The sequence below is a fragment of the Sceloporus undulatus genome, chromosome 5 (genome assembly GCF_019175285.1).
Source record: "Sceloporus undulatus isolate JIND9_A2432 ecotype Alabama chromosome 5, SceUnd_v1.1, whole genome shotgun sequence".
NCBI classification, from domain to species: Eukaryota; Metazoa; Chordata; class Lepidosauria; order Squamata; family Phrynosomatidae; genus Sceloporus; species Sceloporus undulatus.
In genome coordinates, this window is record NC_056526.1 from 24,101,816 (window position 1) to 24,121,463 (window position 19,648).

General features: G+C 39.4%; 1 protein-coding gene across 1 annotated transcript in view; it reads right to left on the reverse strand.

Annotated features, from left to right (window-relative positions):
• DGKI (diacylglycerol kinase iota) overlaps positions 1-19,648 on the reverse strand; it is a 158,074-nt gene that overhangs the window by 86,317 nt on the left and 52,109 nt on the right. Inside the window, exons 11-14 of the mRNA XM_042469134.1 lie at positions 16,194-16,273; positions 15,143-15,187; positions 2,773-2,842; positions 2,055-2,095 (exon numbers count right to left, since the gene is read on the reverse strand). Coding sequence (XP_042325068.1) covers positions 2,055-2,095; positions 2,773-2,842; positions 15,143-15,187; positions 16,194-16,273 — 236 coding nt within the window. The remainder of the gene's footprint in view (positions 1-2,054; positions 2,096-2,772; positions 2,843-15,142; positions 15,188-16,193; positions 16,274-19,648) is intronic.

The window sequence follows — 19,648 nt, forward strand, 5'->3', positions numbered from 1 at the left end:
TTGTGGTCTACTTGGACTCCTAGATCCCTTTCACATGTAGTCTCATTCAGTCATGTGTCACCCATCCTATATCTGTTCATTTCATTTTTCTGCCCTAAGTGCAGTACCTTACATTTCTCCATGTTGAAATTCATTTTGTTAGCCTTGGCCCAGCTTTCCAATCTATCAAAGTCATTTTTAATCTTGATCCTGTCCTCTGGAGTATTAGCTACAGTCGGCCCTTCTTATACACGGATTTTTTATACACGGATTCAAGCATACACGGTTTGAAAATGTTCCAGAAAAGTATAAATTTACCTTGATGTTCCATTTTTTATTAGGGACACCATTTTGTTATGTCATTATACTTAATGGGACTTGAGCATACACAGATTTTGTTATACATGGGGGATCTTGGAACCAAACCCCAGCGTATAACAAGGATCCACTGTACTCCTCCTAATTTGGTGTAATCTGCAAATTTGATAAGTATGCTCCCAATTCTGTCATCCAGGTCATTGATAAAGATGTTGAATAGCCCTGGGCCCAAGACAGAGCCCTTTGGGACCCCCACTGGTCACTTTTCTCCAGGATGTAAAGGAGCCATTGTTGATTACCCTTTGGGTTCAGCCAGTCAGCCAATTACAAATCCATGTAAAAGTTACATTGTCTAGCCACATTCCACAAGTTTGTTTGTAAGAATGTCATGGGAAACCCTGTCAAAAGCCTTACTGAAATCAAGATATACTATATCCTCAGCATTCCCTTCATCTAACAAGCTGCTCATTTTATAAAAAAAAAAAGGGGGGGGGATTAGATTTGTCTGGCATGACTTCTTTCTCTGAAACCCATGTTGACTTTTTGTGATTATGGCATTGCCTTCTAGATGTTCACAGACTCTCTGTTTAATGATCTGCTCTAGAATCTTTCCTGGTATTGATGTCAGACTAACTGGACAATTATTGTTGACATCCTCATTTTTCTCCCTTTTTGAAGATGGGGACAACGTTTGCCCTCCAATGGACAAATTGACTTTTGGTTAGAGAAAAGTGGTTAGTCATATTTCTCAAAGATTGAAAACTCCTTATAGACTTCTTGTGAAAAAAAGAAAATAATTGGTAATGGGTTTGATGAACAGAAAGAATAAGATATTGAAAATAGGAAATATGTTGTAATTTTTAAAAAGAGGGATAAGAATAACTACATATAACCACACACACAAAAGATAAGACACTTTTTTCTTCTTTGCTCCTTTTTGCCTTTTTCTTTTTACTTCTTTTTACTTTCTTTGTACTTGACCTGTTCTTGCTGCACACCATAATGGTAATTTAGCATTTCAGAAGACATCAAAATAAAACAGAATCACAAAGATAAGCAGAGTGATGCCCATCATTGGTCCCACCTCTTTGCAGCCACACTGAACATAAACAATTAGATACAATAGCAGATAGTTTAAATATTGTAGCAGTTCTTATATTATTTCAATATAGCAATGGGCCTAATTCTATGCAACTGATGTCATTAGGGTGAAAACAAGCAGAAGATTGGTGGGCCATTTTTGTTCTCCTCCTAATCTTCTGTGGGCTATATCAATCCCATTTTACAGGACTGATCACATTTTGAAGTCATTTTTCACTGTTTTGAGGGAGGGAGCATAAACCAATGTTTAGAGCCAAAATCATTGCCCTAGAGGAGATTTTCAGCTGAAAAATGGAGTTTTCAGCTAATTTCTTTTCTTTAAAATTGCAGGCTTTGAGACCCTTTCACTCTACACAATTACAGCACTATTAGCTGCCATGGTTCCATCCTTTGACATCCTGGAACTTGTAGTTTAGGGAAGTATTAAAAAATCCTTATCCAGAGAGCTCTAGTGCTCCACCAAACTAGTAGCCTCAGAATTCCAAAGGATGCAGCCCTGGCAGTGGAATCATTGTGAGGGGGACATAGAAGGGGAGTGGATGCCAAGGACTTCCCAAGAGCCCTGCAAAGGTCAGATGTGGCTAATGGGCCACATAATTCCCATTCTGGCTTTAACAGTTCCAAAACAGAAGCACCCAAATGATAATATACTATACCTGAGATCTGTCGATGCGGTAGAAGCGATCAGCGGAAGTTGCTGAAAGTAAGTGTAAAGATATAACTAAAGAAATCTCAATGAAAGCATACTGAAAATTTGCTTTATTTTTCTTCTCAAAGTTCAGCTGTAACTTTAATAATAACATTTTGTTGTTGTTGTATAACTTCAAGTTGATTCTGACTTATGGAAAACCTAACATGGAGTTTTGTGGCAAGATCTGTTGAGAGAGGGTTAGCCTTTGTCTTCCTGTGAGGCTGAGAGAGTGTGGCTTGCCCAAGATCACCCAGTGGGTTTCCATGGCCTAGCAGGGATCTGAACCCTAATCTCCAGAATCATAGTCTAGTGTTCAAAATCTCACCCTCCGGTACAACAAGCATTCATTGATGCTTAATCCATACTAGAGATTGTGAAACATAATCTGTTTGGACTGCAGCATTTCTCCATTATATTCAAAGCTGTCTATAATAAGCAATTAAAGGATTTATCTCTATACTCACCCCAAGTTGTGTTAAATTTTATTGAGACTTCTAATATAACCATTGGCTAGTTTATTAGCAATCATGCATGGAATATTCTTTATTTTTTAAATCTTAACATTTATACAGCTATATCTCAGTTAATGAAATAGATGTACATTATACAGACTTGTTCCTGAGTAAACATGATAATACTGTCTTTTTATAACAAGGACAAAATAAGCCACTGTTTATACTTACCATCTAGGAAGCACCATCTAGGGGAAAGTCTTTGGACCGATGATACTCTTGGAAAGGTGCTTTCCTCATCCTGAATGAGATAGGAGAAAAAAGTGGCAAAATGAAGAGGCAGGTTAAACAGTGGTTCCCACAGTTATTATTTATACTCTACTACCAGCACCTTATAGACAGATACACAGGCAAAATAGGAGGTCCCAAAGGTCTTGGATTTCCAAGTAAAAAGTGGAGAAAAATCAGAGGGAAGGAATAATGTAGAGATTACATGAACTTAAAGCATGAGTACAGTTGGAATTGGGTATCCCTAGAATAAATCATGGGCCACTCAGAGAAAGTGAATTCTGAGAAGGGATTGGAAGGATGGGAGAGGGGTGGCACCATGTAAAGATAGTGCCAGAATGAAAAGTAGCCTATTTACTTATGGTTTCACTCCATTCATACCCAAAGGAATGACTATCATGTTAGCTCCCCTCCCACTTATCTCTCTAATGCACAACTGTGCATCTTAGGCACAGAACAGCATTTCTGTATCTAAATGTATTCCCACAATGCAGTAATAGTAATGCATAATTCAGCAGTACTTGTGTAGAATTGCAGATAATATCAAATAACTCCATGTCTCGCAATAATTTCTTATTCCATTTCAACAAAATGGTTATGCGAACGGTATTAACTTGGATTGCCTTAGAGTTTTCTAGGCCTGGTGCCAGTTTTTGTTTTTATTTTAATGTAGTGTATCACAAATATATAGTGCATTACAGATCCCAATTGTCTTCAGGTATCCTACAATAAAAATCAGGACTAGTCCAAGGCATTTTACTGTATTAAACAAAAAGAGCAATTGATTCTTTCCCCACCATCACAGCACCGTCACAAACAAGAAATGAGGCAGAACCAAAGACCAGTGAAGTTATTTTGGCACGTCAGGCAAAAAATCACACAAATACTTCTTTTTTTCCTTGCTGGCAGTAAAAGTGCAAGAAAAATACATAATCTGCCATCCACCATATGCAGAATTTGACAACTAATGATACAAGTTTTCATTTAAAAATATTAGTACTGAAATAAGTCTCTTTCTCTCTCACTCTCTCTCTCTCTCTCCTTCCTTCTCTGAGAATATGAGAATTAAAACCCAGTTAGGCAAGACCTAACTATTCATACCACCCTAAACTGTCACAAACAATTCACAAATATTTGAAGTCTTAGTGAATGAAAAGGAAAGTCTAAGATACTGGAGCAATGAAGTTTGTAGTTAAAACTCGTTCTTAAAATGGATTACTACAAATGCTGTAGGTTTCAGATGATATCTAGCCATAAATGCTGGAATGGAAATACAATACTGTACTTATAGGATGTAGTTAGAGAGCAAAATGTGTTTTGAAGGAAATGGAGCAAAGTACATTTGCAAGTGGGTAGCTTTGGGCCACCCTATTAGCTTATTCAGGAGAAATAGCAGCATTTCTTAAATCTGTGCTGTCATGCCAAACATACTTTCTTTAAATTCTATTGATTTTTGTGGCATATCCTCTCAAGTAAATTTTCAGTTTATGATGCAATGGTAATTTCTATGTGAAAAGTTTCTTTCCTTCAAGTAAATACAAAGCTTGAGCAATGGGGAAGCTACATGGGGCATTAAGTTATGTGGGGGTCTTTCACTCACTTTCTGACACCTATGGTGTCGTCTTCCAATTCTTTCCGCCAATTGAGATAATATTTAACTTTCAACATAAACCTAAAAGCATAACCAGTTTTAAGCAGTGGAGGACAATTTTAGGGTAGAGAACCCAGCTAGGTTTTATAGGAACATTTTATGGGAGCTATCCAGAGTGCTGAATATATTCAAGGCATTGGGTTCACCACACAGACAGTTCCTGCAAAGTGCTCCTGCAAAACTAAATTTGTTTTAAACATGGGTTTTAAAAAAAAAAAATCAATCAATATGGCTCATCAGAGAAGATAACTGAGCCAGCCATGAAAAGCAGGTTATGAAGAAAGATATTGTGCTATAGCCAAAAATATGCAACTGAACAGCAAACACCATCTGGATTGTGGCAGACTCCAAAAACTACTATGTTCTTGGCTCAGTCAGGTATACTTTGTGTACAGCAAGCCAGCACTAAGCACTGCCTCCCTAGGCAATTTTTACAATAAACTGTTACAGCAATTAGGGTTTAATACACCTCTAATTTCTCTCGAGTAGGTTGATGGTCATTTATTTGGCAAAAGACTTTTATAAGTGGTTAATGTCTTTCCCTTTGGTCCTGTGAGAAATGGCCAGATTCTTCTTACCAGCTTCTTCCTTGATCTAAATATCACAAGGGTCTTTCTTTTATTATCCATGATGGATAAGTAAATACATGACGCTCCTGATACTCTTCTCCCACAAACAACCATGATATTCAAATATATTATTGTCTGAAAAATTAAGTTTTTACATATGCTGCCTTCTGTAGAAAACATTCCTGACAAATTATCCTGACCCTTCATCAGAATTAGGGATTAGAGAAGTTGTTTTCTGGACTACAACTCCCAGAATCCCCCTCCAGCATTAGCAAGTGGCTACACCTATTGAGGAGTTGAAGGAATTGTAGTTCCCAAAAAAGGAAGTTCCAAGTTCTGATTAGAACCAGGCTAAAAATGGTGGCTCAGAAATACTGTTATACAAACTGCCAATCCCAAAATAGTCTGTTTCTGAAGGTTACTTCCTTTGGATGAGAGAGTTTGCCAGGGATTTAGATGTTCTTGTTTATTTACAAGTATACACATAGAATATACAGTGCGCCTGCGCCATACGCGGGCGCACTATACGCGGCTTTCAGCATATGCTGAAAGCTGCAAGCGAGCCTTTGGGAGTGCATGGGGCACGAGCAGCGGTGCATCCCATTAAGCTTAATGGGGCATGCGCCCATGGCGTGCACGCACCGCCATGCCATGCACGAGCCCCATTATATGCAGGGGGGTCTGGAATGGATCCCCCACGTATAAAAAGAGGGCACTGTAGTTATTATTCTCATTTACTGTATAATAGCCAACTATACTGTTGATTGAGTACCAATGGGACTGTAGCCAGGAGGAGGCTCCTGAGAAGCCAGGACTTATCAACACACTTGAAAAAATCCAGTTCATAAAAGTATAAAAAGTTTAAGAAGAAAACGATTATGGGAAATCTACTCCCTCAAAATTTCCCAGTGATGGATGACTAAGCCTGCTCTGTGGCCACATAATGCTAAGTATGTGTAGCAGACAACAAGAATGACAACAATCATTGTTAGACTCCTTACATCCCTCCTCTTCTGATATCAGAAATGCAGTTTACATCATCCTTCTATGACCCTACGGTGAATGCCATTACTGGGATTCTTTCATTGCTTATAAACTACGAATAGGAGTTGCCTGGGCCCGGTTTTTCTGGACATCTTTGAGATGGTGTGAAATGCCCACCATGGGATGATGCCAAGGAGCCAATGGCACTGGCATCTTTGCCTGCTAATCCATCTGGATTTGGAAATGCGCTTCCAAACACCCACATTCACACCTCAATGTTATCCCCTCTGAAAACCAACTTCAAAGTGATTCAAACCCATTTCAAAGAAAGCATCCACATTTGGCTTTTTCAATACCCTGAATTTTGCCCCAGGGCTAAAATCCCCTATATATATTGGTGCTTTTCTTTGTTTCCCCAGCTCAGTACAGTATCAGACTTCCATGCTGCCATTTTACTTGGCTAGCCCCTCTCTTGTTACCAACCTCCATTTGCCTCGGGAGCAAGTGAGTTCCTTTTATCTCCAGACATGTAACAAGTGGAGCAACTATTCATTTCAATTGCAGTATTTCCATTAGTTTGGTTTCTCTGTTCCAGTGTAACACCTTTGAATTTCCTAGTCCTTGTGAGTGTGTATGGTTTCATGTATTAGATGATTGTTGAATTCCCCTTTTACAACAAATTTCTCAGAAGCCTGCCTCTGGAATTCTTCATGTCTCTGGACTTGGTACACATAGGGAGTGGATTCCATGGCTAAGTAACCCAGCCACTACCACTGAGCTAATTCATAATTCCCAAACATACATCAGCATTTGAGGGTTCCTTTTGGGACAGGTATATACCCAGGGTTACATCATGAAGTAAATTGTAACAGACTATCCCTGAAGACAGCATGACTGTAACACTGAACAGGATCACTCAATTTTATTGCCTGTTTCACATCATGGTCATCACTACTACCATCATTATTGATACCAGCCTTTAGAAAATTGACCTTTTTTGTACTCTTGACTACCAGAATCCCTCACTGAAGTACCCATGATGGCTGGAGGATTCTGGAAGCTGCAGTTCAAAAGAGTACCCCAAACTCTGACTAAGATGGAATTTTTCAGTCATTACAAAGTGGGCCAGTAGGAAGACATACATAACCAAAAATGCAAAAGAAAAAAAAAACCAGACCATAGAGGAAACTGCATTCCAAATCCCAGACAGAAAGATGAACCTTTCATCAATTTACCACTTCCATGTGAATACACATTAAACTGTGAGAGGAGCTGTGGGATTTCTTGCCATATGGCACAGGATTCTGGGTTACTAAACTCTCAAGCAAACAAACAAACTCTCAAGCAAACAAACAAACAAACAAACCAAAAGTCTGAAAGTCCAGGAAACCAAAACCAATCCCTTCAGGTATGTCTAAATCCCTCAACTGAAATGCAGAATGGAATGCCTCTAGCGCTCTGACAAACAACAAAGTAAGATGGGTGAAAAAACTGCCTTGGGTAAAAGACAGAAATGCAGAATGTAGCAGTTAGTGTTGGGGCAAGATCAGGGAGACCCAGGCTTCAAGTCCCACTAGGCTGAAGCTCATTTGTTGACCTTGGGCCAGTTGTAGCCTAGCCTATCTCAAGGAGCAGTTTATATAATAAAAATAGGGTGGAGGCTCATGTATATTGCCTTGCACTCCTTGGAGAAAAAGTAGGATTAAAAAATGCTACAGTAAACAAGATCAACTTGGATGAAAGTGATTTAATAAGATGAATTAAATAAATAAGATTCCAGGGCCTAGTTGTGTAGTTTAGAAGAAAGGATTAATTGTCATTAGGTGGGGAAAATCTATTTGAAGAAAGAATGTGTTTGTTTTCCCTGTGTAGTGTGTTGAGGGAAATCCAACACTGCAGCTGAAACAGAGGAAAGTAGCCCTCAGATGAGCATAAATTTCTATATATCAGAAGAACTATTGTTAGAAAAAGAAGCAGCACAAAGTGACATCTGTAAACAAGGTTCTTATTTGCAGCTGGGTTCATGGAAAAGATTTCTGCTGACTATTCCCATTCCAAATTCCAGGGAAACCCAAGAGAGAAATGTGCTTTGTTTATAAAATGTAAAAGTGCCCCAGATACCTTATTAGTGAGCCATGAAGATGGTTCTATTTACTAAATGGCAAGAACACTGTCATCAGCCTGTTCCTTTCTCCAATTCCATAATTTATACTAGGTTGGTCACAAGATAATGTCACTTGTGGGGGTGGGGAGGAACACTGCAAATGCAAGTCAGTAAGAGGTTTTTTTATGGAAGAACTCTGGAAGAATATATAAGTAGCCAAGCAATGTGAGAGAACCAGTAAAACACAAAAGAGGAATTTCATTCAAAATGAGATATCATAAAGTATTGATGGTACATGAAAGGATTCAAAGAGGTTTATTTGCAGAACTGGTTGGGTAATTAACTGAAATACATTGGCAACAACTGTGAGAAAGTTGATGATCCAAGGGGAGGGCAAACTCATAATGAGAAATACTGTCAGTGCAGATGTCTGGGTTGAAGATGGCTTATTAAAGCAGCCCTCCAAAGCAACTCCATGGATGGAGGCAGGGGAAGCAATAAATGGCAGTTGCTGGTTAGAGACAGTGGAACTGGCAAAAATTGCTTCCCGGGTATGGGAAGCTCAAAGGCGAGCCTCACGTGAGTCTGGATCCCACTCTGGGCATCCCAATGCATATTTTGTGCACTTCAGATGTGGCACGACTGAAGAAAACCAAGAGGAGACAACATGCCCTACTGCACTCAAGCCTTATAGTGAACTGCTCACCATTCGTAATTACTCCCATAAGCATGATATAGAATAAGGAGCTTATCACACTTTTAAATAAGCTGACTTACCCCTGCCACATTGAAGTTTGTTTCAGTATGCAGTTGGGTATTATAGCAGGGAAAATGGCATTGATGTCACCACCTGAGTGCATCCCACCTAAAACCTGGCTATCTGAGAAGCTCCCAACTTTGCAAATCAGCCATCTGAGCACAGCTTGTAGCCGGGTTTTAGATGGGATGCAGTTGGGCAGCAGCAGCAGCATTTTCCCTGTGATAATACCCGACTGCATTCTGAAATAGACTTCAGTGTGGCAGGGGAAAATCGGCTAATTTTAAAATGCTCCTCTATAGAAAATAAAGAGCTTTCTGGTGAATTGAGATGATTTTACCCCCACAAGTAAGTTCTGCAAGCGTAAAGTGAGCAGCATATTTTTATTTCACAGTACTGTTTATTTGAATGGTATCTAAAAAGTAAGAAGCATTTAGCTTTGGGGAAAAAGTAGAAAATAAACTCTGAATTTACTATTCACTAAAGGCAATTATATTTGGATTTAATTTTGCAGCTCAGCAAACATGGTGGTTAAAGGAAAACCGTTTTGTTTACTTATACAAGATAACAGCAAGGCTTTCTTCTTGCTCTGCAGAGAGGAAGTGAACTAACAATTGATGAATTGAAATCAAGTTCCAGGTAATATAAGAGAGCTTAAGATAGAGGGCCACCAGTTTAAAGAAAGTAACAGTATGGATAAGTGGTTAATTGTAGTTAAAGAAAAAAAATATTTAGACAGCTGTCAAAATGGTTGTAATGAATTCAGATCAGACATACAAAGGGATCTCGCAGTACCTTTGAGACTAACTGAAAGACAGAAATTGGTAGCATGAGCTTTCATAGACTTAAACCTACTTCTTCAAATGCATGTGATGGAGTGGAAAGCACAGGGACAGCCCTATATATAGACATCTTTGTATGAGAATGTCCATAGTCATGCAATACTTTGTGGGTGTGAAAATGAAAAAACAAGTTCAGTTTTAACCATGGTCACTGAGGGACAACGCAAAGGTTCTGCCTAAACCCAAGGTTAGTAGATAACCATATGAATGAGTATTGAGATGTAGTGTAGGGGTCAAAAAGAAGGTGTGATGAACTGGACAAGAGAGCCCCCATAAGGCTGAAGGGGTTAGCTAGTGTTATAATGTGTGTAGTGTGCCAAGAAACCATTGTCTCTCTTCAACCCACTCCTGACGATCTGCAGTTTCTTAATATATTCCTGTTCTGCTGTTTCTGTTTCTAACCTTCCTTTGTAGCCTTTTTGTTGAAGGACCACTGTTCTGAAGTCCAAGATGGAATGCGCAGGAAGACTAAAGTGTTCAGATCAAACAGTTACCTATAACTATATAATACAGATAAAACCAGGGATGGGAATCATGCAGCCCTGCAGTTCTTATTGAGCTGCAGCTCCCAAGAGTAGTCATGGTGGCTGTAAGCATCTGGAGTTTTAGAATACCCTTTCAAAGTTCTGGACACAATGGTCAAGATCATACATTGGAGCATAACTTGAAGCAACTACCTTGTAAGCTATTAGGTGCTAGGTAGGGCTACTGATGCTGCATACTGGAAGGGAGTGTATGGCATGGAGAAGGGAGCTGATTGAGACTATGAAATAGCAGCTGAAGTCAACCTGGGGGAAGAAATGAATGGGTGCTCAAAACTGGACTGCAATCCCCCACCTTTTCCTTCCCCTGGTAACCTAGAGCAGCTCTATCTTCATGGTCTGAATTGCTTCACCTATACTTCCCCTTGACATCTGCAGAGAGAGAGGGTGGATTGGGATGGTGTCCAAGGGCAAAAGAATTTCCCCCTGTGACCCATCCAAACAGGGTCATATGTGTGTGTAAGCTGCACTTATACATCCACATGTTACTAACCAGATGCCAGCCAATCTTAGTTTATATTCATGATATGAACCCATATTTCCCATGAGAAATTCACACTGAAATGTGAAAAGACACATTTTTGAAGTGTGCTGGTCTATGACTGTAATAAAGAAGAACTGAACAGAACAATTTTGAAAGGACAAGTACATCAGTGTTATAGTTGATCAAAATCTCTCTGGCTAATTTTAAATGTTATATATGAGGTGGGAGGGAGTTTGACTATGTGTGCATGGTAGGGAGTGAAACAGAAAGCACATGAAAGTGATAACAAAAGAATACTCCTGAAATCAAATTAGAAAATGCAGCTCCATGTATCAAATGTAATAATATTAAAAAATGCATGCTGGAGGACAAATGTTCAAAAACAGCCATCTAGATTGTAAATGCAGACTGGAAGTAGTACAGGGGATTGTGTGCACTGAAGTAGAAATACCGTATAAAATAGGATCCAAGGCATTTTCATGTTCACCCAGCAGTCTTGCTGATCACAGCCTCATCTATGTCTCACATAAATCAACAGACATCCTTAGTCCTCCATCTGCACAGTCCCTTTTCTCTCACCTACACTTCTTCCAGGGCCAGCCCTACCACTCTGTAGCAAGATAGCCACTGTAGGCAGCAGATTCAGCATTTCAGCAAGAGAGGTAAATTCTTTGCAATTTGAATTACTAATGTTGTGCTTTTTAATGCCAGAATAACTGTGAGACTTTGTGCCTCAGATACCAAATTAACCTGAGTGCTTTGTACCTCAGTTTAGAAGAGAAGATACCATTTTTTAATGTCTTGAGCTGGCCCTGAATCTTGGGCAGAGATAATGAGAAACTTTGTCAATGTCAAGTGAAGCTGCCAAGGCCAAAACGCAGAGGGTATCTACACTACTCAGTTATACCAGTTTGATAGCCTTTTAGATGTCATGATTCCATCCTTTGAAATCTCAGAGTTCATAGGCCTGTTACAGACTGTCAAAATAAAGCTGCTTCGGGTCTCTTTGGAGGTATGCTGTTTAAATGATGCATGCATCCTAAGAATCCAGAAGCTGCACCAAAGCTGCCCTCCAGTGCTTAGGAATGGAGTGTGGCTTTGGTGCGACCTCCGGACTCTTAGGACCCATGCATCATTTAAATAGCATACCTCCAAAGAGACCCGAAGCAGCTTTATTTTGGCAGTCTGTAACAGGCCATAGTTTGAATTAAAAAATGAACTTTTATATAAAATCTACATTTGATGGACAGTAATTTGAATTACAAATTATATTGGGGAAAAGAAAAAAAACTAGGTGTACTACATGGATAGAATTAATGTACAGTTACAAAGGAAGGTAAAAATAAGAAATAAAAAGACGTGTGTGTGTGTGTGTGTGTGTGTGTGTGTGTATCTTTGTAGCAACAAGGAAAATCATAGGATAAAGGGAAGGAAGTCAGTTTCATTTCTTTTGTTTTACACTTGTACAAGTCTGTATAAGTATGATAGCATAAGAAACAGATAATAAGTTTATGGATATGCTTGTATTGGTATGTGTGGTTGATATCTGTTTATGTCTTTTCTGTTCTACTTTCTATGTTACGTCTTGTTTTTAAATAATAAAAGAGGAGGAGGAGGAGATGATCATCATCAGGGTTCATAGTTTGGTGAGACCTGTACTTCTATAGTCCAGGAAGGCACTTTAGAGCAATCTAATAAACAATTCATGAATTACAAATCCCAGGATTCTGTGCAATGGAGCCAGGACAATTTAATTGGTACAAAACTTTTATGGCTGAAATGTAGGCACACCAGGGTCAGGAGTCATGCAGCACTTTATATGACGTTGGGATGCACTTTCTCGCGGCCCTAGTCATCACAGCCAATGCTGTTGTACCAAATAATTAATAAATAAATAAATAAATAAATAAATAAATGGGCCTCTCACTTCTAGTCTTTAAACTATGAGCCTTGGGGAAATCTTAAAGATCACTTCCCAGCTGAAAAGAACAAACTCTGAGCCACAAATTTCTATGAATTCTGTATAACCTATCAGACTACAAACCTCAGGATTGCATAAAATGGAGTCATGGCAGTATTAAATTGCATTACTGTATATTGTGGATAAATTCACAGACTGAAATAGTTACGCATGATTTCTTTTCTTGAGTGGTATAATGACTTTTGTATATTGTCATTTACTGCCCTGGTGATCTGCTGTATTACTGACTATTCCTTAAATAAATGTATTTTCAGTTTTATTTTTTCCCCTGTAGGAAAATTTTAAGGAGACGTCATATTAAAAACACTATTTGTTGTTGTGTGCCTTCAAGTCATTTCCAACTTACAGCAAACCTAAGGTAAATCTATCATGGGGTTTTCTTGGCACATTTTTTGTTCAGAGGAGGTTTGCCATTACCACCCTCTGAGGCTGAATGTGTGTGGTGTGCCTAAGTTGTGCTCAAGCAGGAAATCGGACGTGGTCTCCAGAGTCATACCCCAATGTCAAACCACCCCACCACTCAGGTATATCAACAACAATAGACAACACAATATTTAGATATAAACATTGTTTCATATTGTTTATTGGACCAATGAAGCCCAGCATAACAAATCTATAAGGCTGTTGTTTTATCATGAATACTCCAGAATACTCCAAGCTGCCCCCTGAATATTAGGTCTGTCCCCTAGGGATCTAGCGGGAAGACTGCTCCTGGAGTATTCTGCCTCCAGATTTCCCCAAATTCGTCCTTTACCTAGCTCTGGTCTCCCAGCAACAAGAGTTAGCTGCTTTCCTATGTGATCTCTGTTCATCACCTGCTGCCTTCTGCTAAAGTCAGAATGAGGCATCCAGCCATGCTATTAAAGTTGGGTGCTTAGTTCTGAGTTGAGAGCAACTTGTACATACAGCAGTAGCCACCAGCAGACAAACAGCAACTTCAAGTGAAAAGCCAGCTGGCCATCACTGCTGAACCCTCCCCTGCCCCTGTGAAAACTCTACAACAAAATGCTGGTTAGGGGGAGGAAGGCTCAAATCAGGAGCAGGCTTCATGAAGTCAGTTGAGATTGCAGCCCTGCATTGTGTAAGCAGGACACAGTGAGCCCAGGGAAGAACTTTGGGTAAAACACCTAAGTAGACAAGGCCATTCTTGTGTGCCATTTCTGATTTATAGGTGCAGTACAGACTGTCCCAAAGGGGCGGCCTGTCAGCAGCCTATTTTCCTCTGGGGAGAAGCCGCAGCTGCCAAACCGTGCAGCTTCCCTCCAGAGTAAAAAGAACCCGGTATTGCCAGGTTTTTTTATGGCATGGGAGTGCCGTCGCGAGTGTGGTGCCATGCGGTGCTTACATCGCAATGACGGTGCCCATGTACACAGGACGCTGCCATTACTATGCTGTCAGTTCATACTAGGGTTAAGGACTGTGCAGTTGGTGTGCAGTCCCTAACCCTAGTATTGCTGCCACCATGCCACAAAGTGCCTGTTTGTATTGGGCCATAGTGACTCTAAGGCAAAGCTAGCACAGGGTTTTATTGGCAGAATTTGCTCAGAGCAGGTTTGCCTTTGCCTTCTCTTCAGGCTAAGAGAGTGTGACTTGCTAAGATTACCCAGTGGGTTTCCATGGCAGAACTGGATTTCAAACCCTAGTTTCCAGAGTCTTAGTCCACCACTATACCACACTGGCTCTCCATAAGGTAGACCAGTGTTATTATTCCCACCTTATAAACAGAAGTGAGAGTGTGTGCAAACACAGAAAGACAGTAGTTCATTGGTGGCACCATATCTTCCTAGGAGCTCAGGAGGTTGTCTACACAATCAAAATATTCCAGGTAGGATTTGCATAGAATCTGTCTTGTTCACATGCAATTTGAATACACCTGACTTACATTTTTCCCCCAAATCCTTAAAAACCAGGATAAAAGATCCCAAATGATACTGGCAGCTATATGAGAGGTGGGGAAAGCAGGAGTCTAGTCAAAATAGGGCCATGGCAGGAGCCAACTCAAGTCTAGCTTTCCCTCTGGCCATTAGAAAACTAATCTTGCATCTTCAAAGCCTAAATGATATTTACTAAACTTGTACTAAATCCAGCAATTAATCAGTATTACTCACCAGAAATCTTGAGCAGCTGCCTCATTTTATTTTATTTTGTTCTGTTTGTTTTATTTAATTTTGGTGGGAGGGAGAGTGGACATACTCTTCAATAGAAATTCAATAACTGATATAAATATGGTATCCTTCAACAGAAATTTACAAGTGACTGAATTGTCCATTGAGTTAAAGAAGTCCAGCTAAATTCTCCTTTTAAGAGATACAGTCTCCTAAGGGATACAGTCTAAACTAACAATGAAAGACCTTCCTGTGTTACTTTTCTAATAGAGAAAGAGGAAAGAGCTATTTTACCTGGTAGTGAACTCTCTGTGTATTTGAAGAGACTGACTGCAAATCCTATAAGGAGTAAGCCCAGTGGAAACAATGATTAATCCAAAGCCTGTTAACAATGATTAATTCAAACAATGATTAATCCTTTCCATGCAAAACATCTCTACAAACGTGTTTAGCATTAAACTTTAATATAAAGTCCAGCCATCGGGGGGGAAATCACACACACACACACATTCAAAAAACCCAAAGTAATATTCAATCAACTTTATGCAAGAATTATAGTGCACAAAAATGCAGTGGTTGCTAAAGGCTACCATGTCAGGGTGGTGGTGAATCATCTCTAGGTTTTAGACTGAACCCTAAAAGAGCTATCCAGGGAGTTGAAACCTATTGACAAATTACCATAGGTTAGTACCTTTAACAGCTTGTTTCAAAGTTTTAGACTTAAACCCAGACCTGATTCACCAGATCCTGACACTGGAGATGACTGGGGATGTATCTGTACTGCAGAATTAATGCAGTTTGACACTGCTGTAAATTTCATGGCTCCATCATATGGAATCTTTGGATTTGTAGTTTGTTCTGGCAGCAGAGCTCTCTGACAGGGAAGGCTAAATATCTCACAAAACTACAAATCGCAGAATTCCATAGGATGAAGTAATGGCTGTAAAAGCCATATCAAACTGCATTATTTCAATACTGCAGATATAGCCTGGGACATAACTTCATCTAAAGTGTGATCCAGTATTTTCCTACTGGTCCTGAGGATTTCATTTCTGAAATGAGAGATGCTGAAACACAAAGTGACCTGAGGGTGATAACCAGCTGCCTGGGCACCTTCCTCCCACCCCAATTCCAACCTGAAGCTGGCGGTGTCCCCCAGTGGTGAGACAAATGCTCTCTTTGCATGATGCCCATAGAATTAAGCAAGACAAGGTTAGCACAGAGCTCATTGGCAAGAAGGAGATAGACAAATTGAGTATGTTAAAAAAAAAAACAATGATACTACTCAACTGATTCTGTGAAGACATCCATGTGTCCTTTAGCTACATCATTTGCAACAACTCACCTCCTCTAGGCGATCCACATAAATACGACAAGTTTCCAAGTCACAGTCTCCTCGAACAACTATAATTCCCAGAGGAATAGCTACAAGAATAAAAAATACATAAAATAAACTAAGAATAAATAGAAGCAAGAGATTTGCATTTATATATAATTTCAGTTCATCTGAGACATTGAACAGTACACAGTGAGTCTTCTCAAATGTGAGCTACACTGGTGTGGGACTTATGTCTAATTTTAATATATAGAAGATCATAACTTTTTTGCTGCCTCTCTTAAGTGCATTTGTTCTATCATCATTAATAAGAAAGCATACAAATTTGTTTGGCAATTGAACCAATTGCCTAGAGAGGTTGGACAGCTAACTGCTGGGGAAGCTTTACTTAGAGTCCCTCCACTGAGTAGGGGACTGGATTCAACCCTATGACTCTATGATACATTTTGATTTTTTTTTTGCATAACACCATTTATATTATATAAATATTTGAATAGGACCAATAAATACTTGTGAGATATATTAGAATAACACAATTTCTGTTTTAACATATACCCAACATTTGGGTTGGCTTTTCCCAGCAATGTTCCAGCATTTTCAATGATATGGATGAACAAAGAAGCCCACCACCATTGATTTATCCATCAACCACATTTTTAGTTCAGCAAACAAACCTGGATACAGCTTTATGAAGTAGTATTTACTCTTAGCAAGAAATCAAGGGGAGGAAGAACAAATGTTTTTGCATCATTTATATCCTACCCTTCTGCCAAAGCAATTTAGGTGACATATGCTAAGAACAGTACATACAAACATGAGACTCTAAACTAGATAACAAAGTAGCAAAAAAAGACTTTTGTCACAATATGGCAGATCATTAAATGCCATAACAGAATGTTTAAAAGCTGCTTTGGGAGAACGTTTTAGTTTAGAAATGCGGCACAGAAATGTCTGAAATATTAATTAAGGGGCTAAAATGAGCCCCTGCCTGCACTTATCCGATTTATATTGCTGCCAAGTAAAGGATAATTTTGAAGACAGGCTCCCCTCTGTTTGTGCCAGTTGTACCTTGGAGAGCAGTATTTAAAAAAAAACACAACAACTTTAGCTTCAAAAGCTCTAGAAGTTCTCAAATATTTTTAATGTATATGAACTGGCACTGGGGAATGGGTCCTTTCAATGGTCCTACATAATATTGCCCCTCGGGAGATACATTAATCCTTGGTGCTGAGCCAGAGATGCAGCATGATTATACACTCCCTTTGCAGTAATGTTGTCCATAAAAAGAACAGATGAGGAATAATGGCTGGAGTGCCATTATCACAGAGACAACCATGTTGCACTGACCATCCTTGCTTATGACTGTGGCCAGAACAGAAACTGAAACAAGGGGGTAGGAAAGGTAGCTTTCCCTTGCATGGCACAAGAGAACCTTTGCCCTCAAGAAAATATCTGCTATTGCAAAACTGAAAGGTGATATCCATACCATCCATCCATACCATTTCAAACTCCACATGGCTAACAGAAAAGAGAAACTACAGGGAAAATGATTCCAAGTAAACCTTAGGAAGAACTTCCTGACAGTAACAGCTGTTCAACAGTGGAACACACTCCCTTGGAGAGTACTGGAGTCTCCTTCTTTGAAGGTTTTCAAACATAGAATGGATGGAGGTTGGACTGGGTGGCTCTTGTGGTCTCTTTCAGCTCTATGATTCTATGAACATGTCTAGAAGTGTAAGGTTTATTATGAAAAGATCATTTGTGTGATGCTGATTCAATTTCACTTTGGACCTTGAATAAAAAAGAAATGTTAAAGCAGGGAAAGAAAGAAAACTCCTTTAATTTTCCTATACTGATTCTCGATTCCTGCTTGGCATTCCTTGCCAATGTTTTATAAATAAAACCTTTCAAGAACTATGTTGAATATATTTAAGGATTTCCTCATTCTAGTTTAGTCAGTCCATCATTAGTCACTGCTTAGAAGATGGTTTCTATTTTCTTACAACAATAACAAGTACTTCAGAGCTGATAAAATCAGTATGCCTCAAAAAGAAACCACCATGTTAAAAGAATACATTTGGCTCCATAAATGTTCATGCTGTTTGTTGTGGTGTATCTCTTTTATGGAATTTTCATTCAGAGAAAGGATTTTGTCAGAAGCATAGGATCGTTATGCTGAAAACAAAACATCCATTCTAATTTAACCAGTAGGTGCTGGCAGGTACAGGGAAATCTACAACTTGGAAATACAGTGGTTCCTCGGGATACGAAATACCCAGGTTACGAAATTTTCGGGATACGAAAAAATCCCATAGGGAATTATTGTTTCGGGTTACGAATGTTTTTTCGGGTTACGAAAAAACTTTTGGTGCTTTTCGGCGCTATTTTACACGGAATCACGGCTTTTCCCCATTAGCGCCTATGGCAATTCGGCTTACGAAGGCTTTTCGGGTTACGAAAGCGGCCGCGGAACGAATTATTTTCGTAACCCGAGGCACCACTGACTTTTTTGGATTACAACCCACAGGATCCTCCCACCTGCACATGCAATCTTGAGCATAGGCAATTTGAATCAGAATTAGTTTGTTGTCATTGTGTGCCTTCAAGTCGTTTCCCATTTATGGCAATCCTAAGATGAGGAGTTTGTTTGGCAGAATTTTCAGAGGGTTTGCTTTCTTCTGAGCCTCAGAGTGTATGACTCACCCAAGGTCACCCAGTGGGTTTTCATGGCCACGTGAGGATTTGAACTCTGGTCTCCAGAGTCATAATCCAGTGCTCAAATCACTACACCACACGGGATCTCTCTAAATTAGAAGAGCAGATTTAGTCTTGGAACAGGGGATTAAATTGGAAGCGAGCTGGATTCCAGTGTTTTATACCTATCCTAGGCCATCCTGGAAGTGTCACCTCTTTGCTTTCTGGTAAATCCAGGATAGTGAGGTGCTCCAGGGCTTTGTACCAGCCTGATTATAACATTCTTGTAACTAGTTAAGATGGCTACCACCAGTTTACACAGCTATTGTTTCCAGGACACAGATGCAAGAGAAATCAAGTGAGGGGAAAAGGCATGCCATCACTAAAACTAAATTATCCTAATGCTTAACTAGTATAATATTGTTAAACCACTTTAGCATTTTGACTATAGGTGAAAATCAATTTCTGATATGTTGCATGAGGCCAGAATGTAGTATATGATCAGTGAGGAGAAGAAAATGAAAGACACAAGGGGGAAGGGGGAGGAAATCCTGGCATATTTGAAGAAAGAGAATGAATGCAACTCATATATAAACACATGTAATCAAAACAGAAAGGAATTAGAAACTTGCAATACTTCTAGATATTTTTCCCTTCTGGAGGCACGCTCAGTGGGAAAAAATGCATTCAAGTTGTAAAATGGTGCAGTATTCATATAAGAGGTACATTATGATCATGTATATAGCACATGAGAATTTATTGTTGTAATC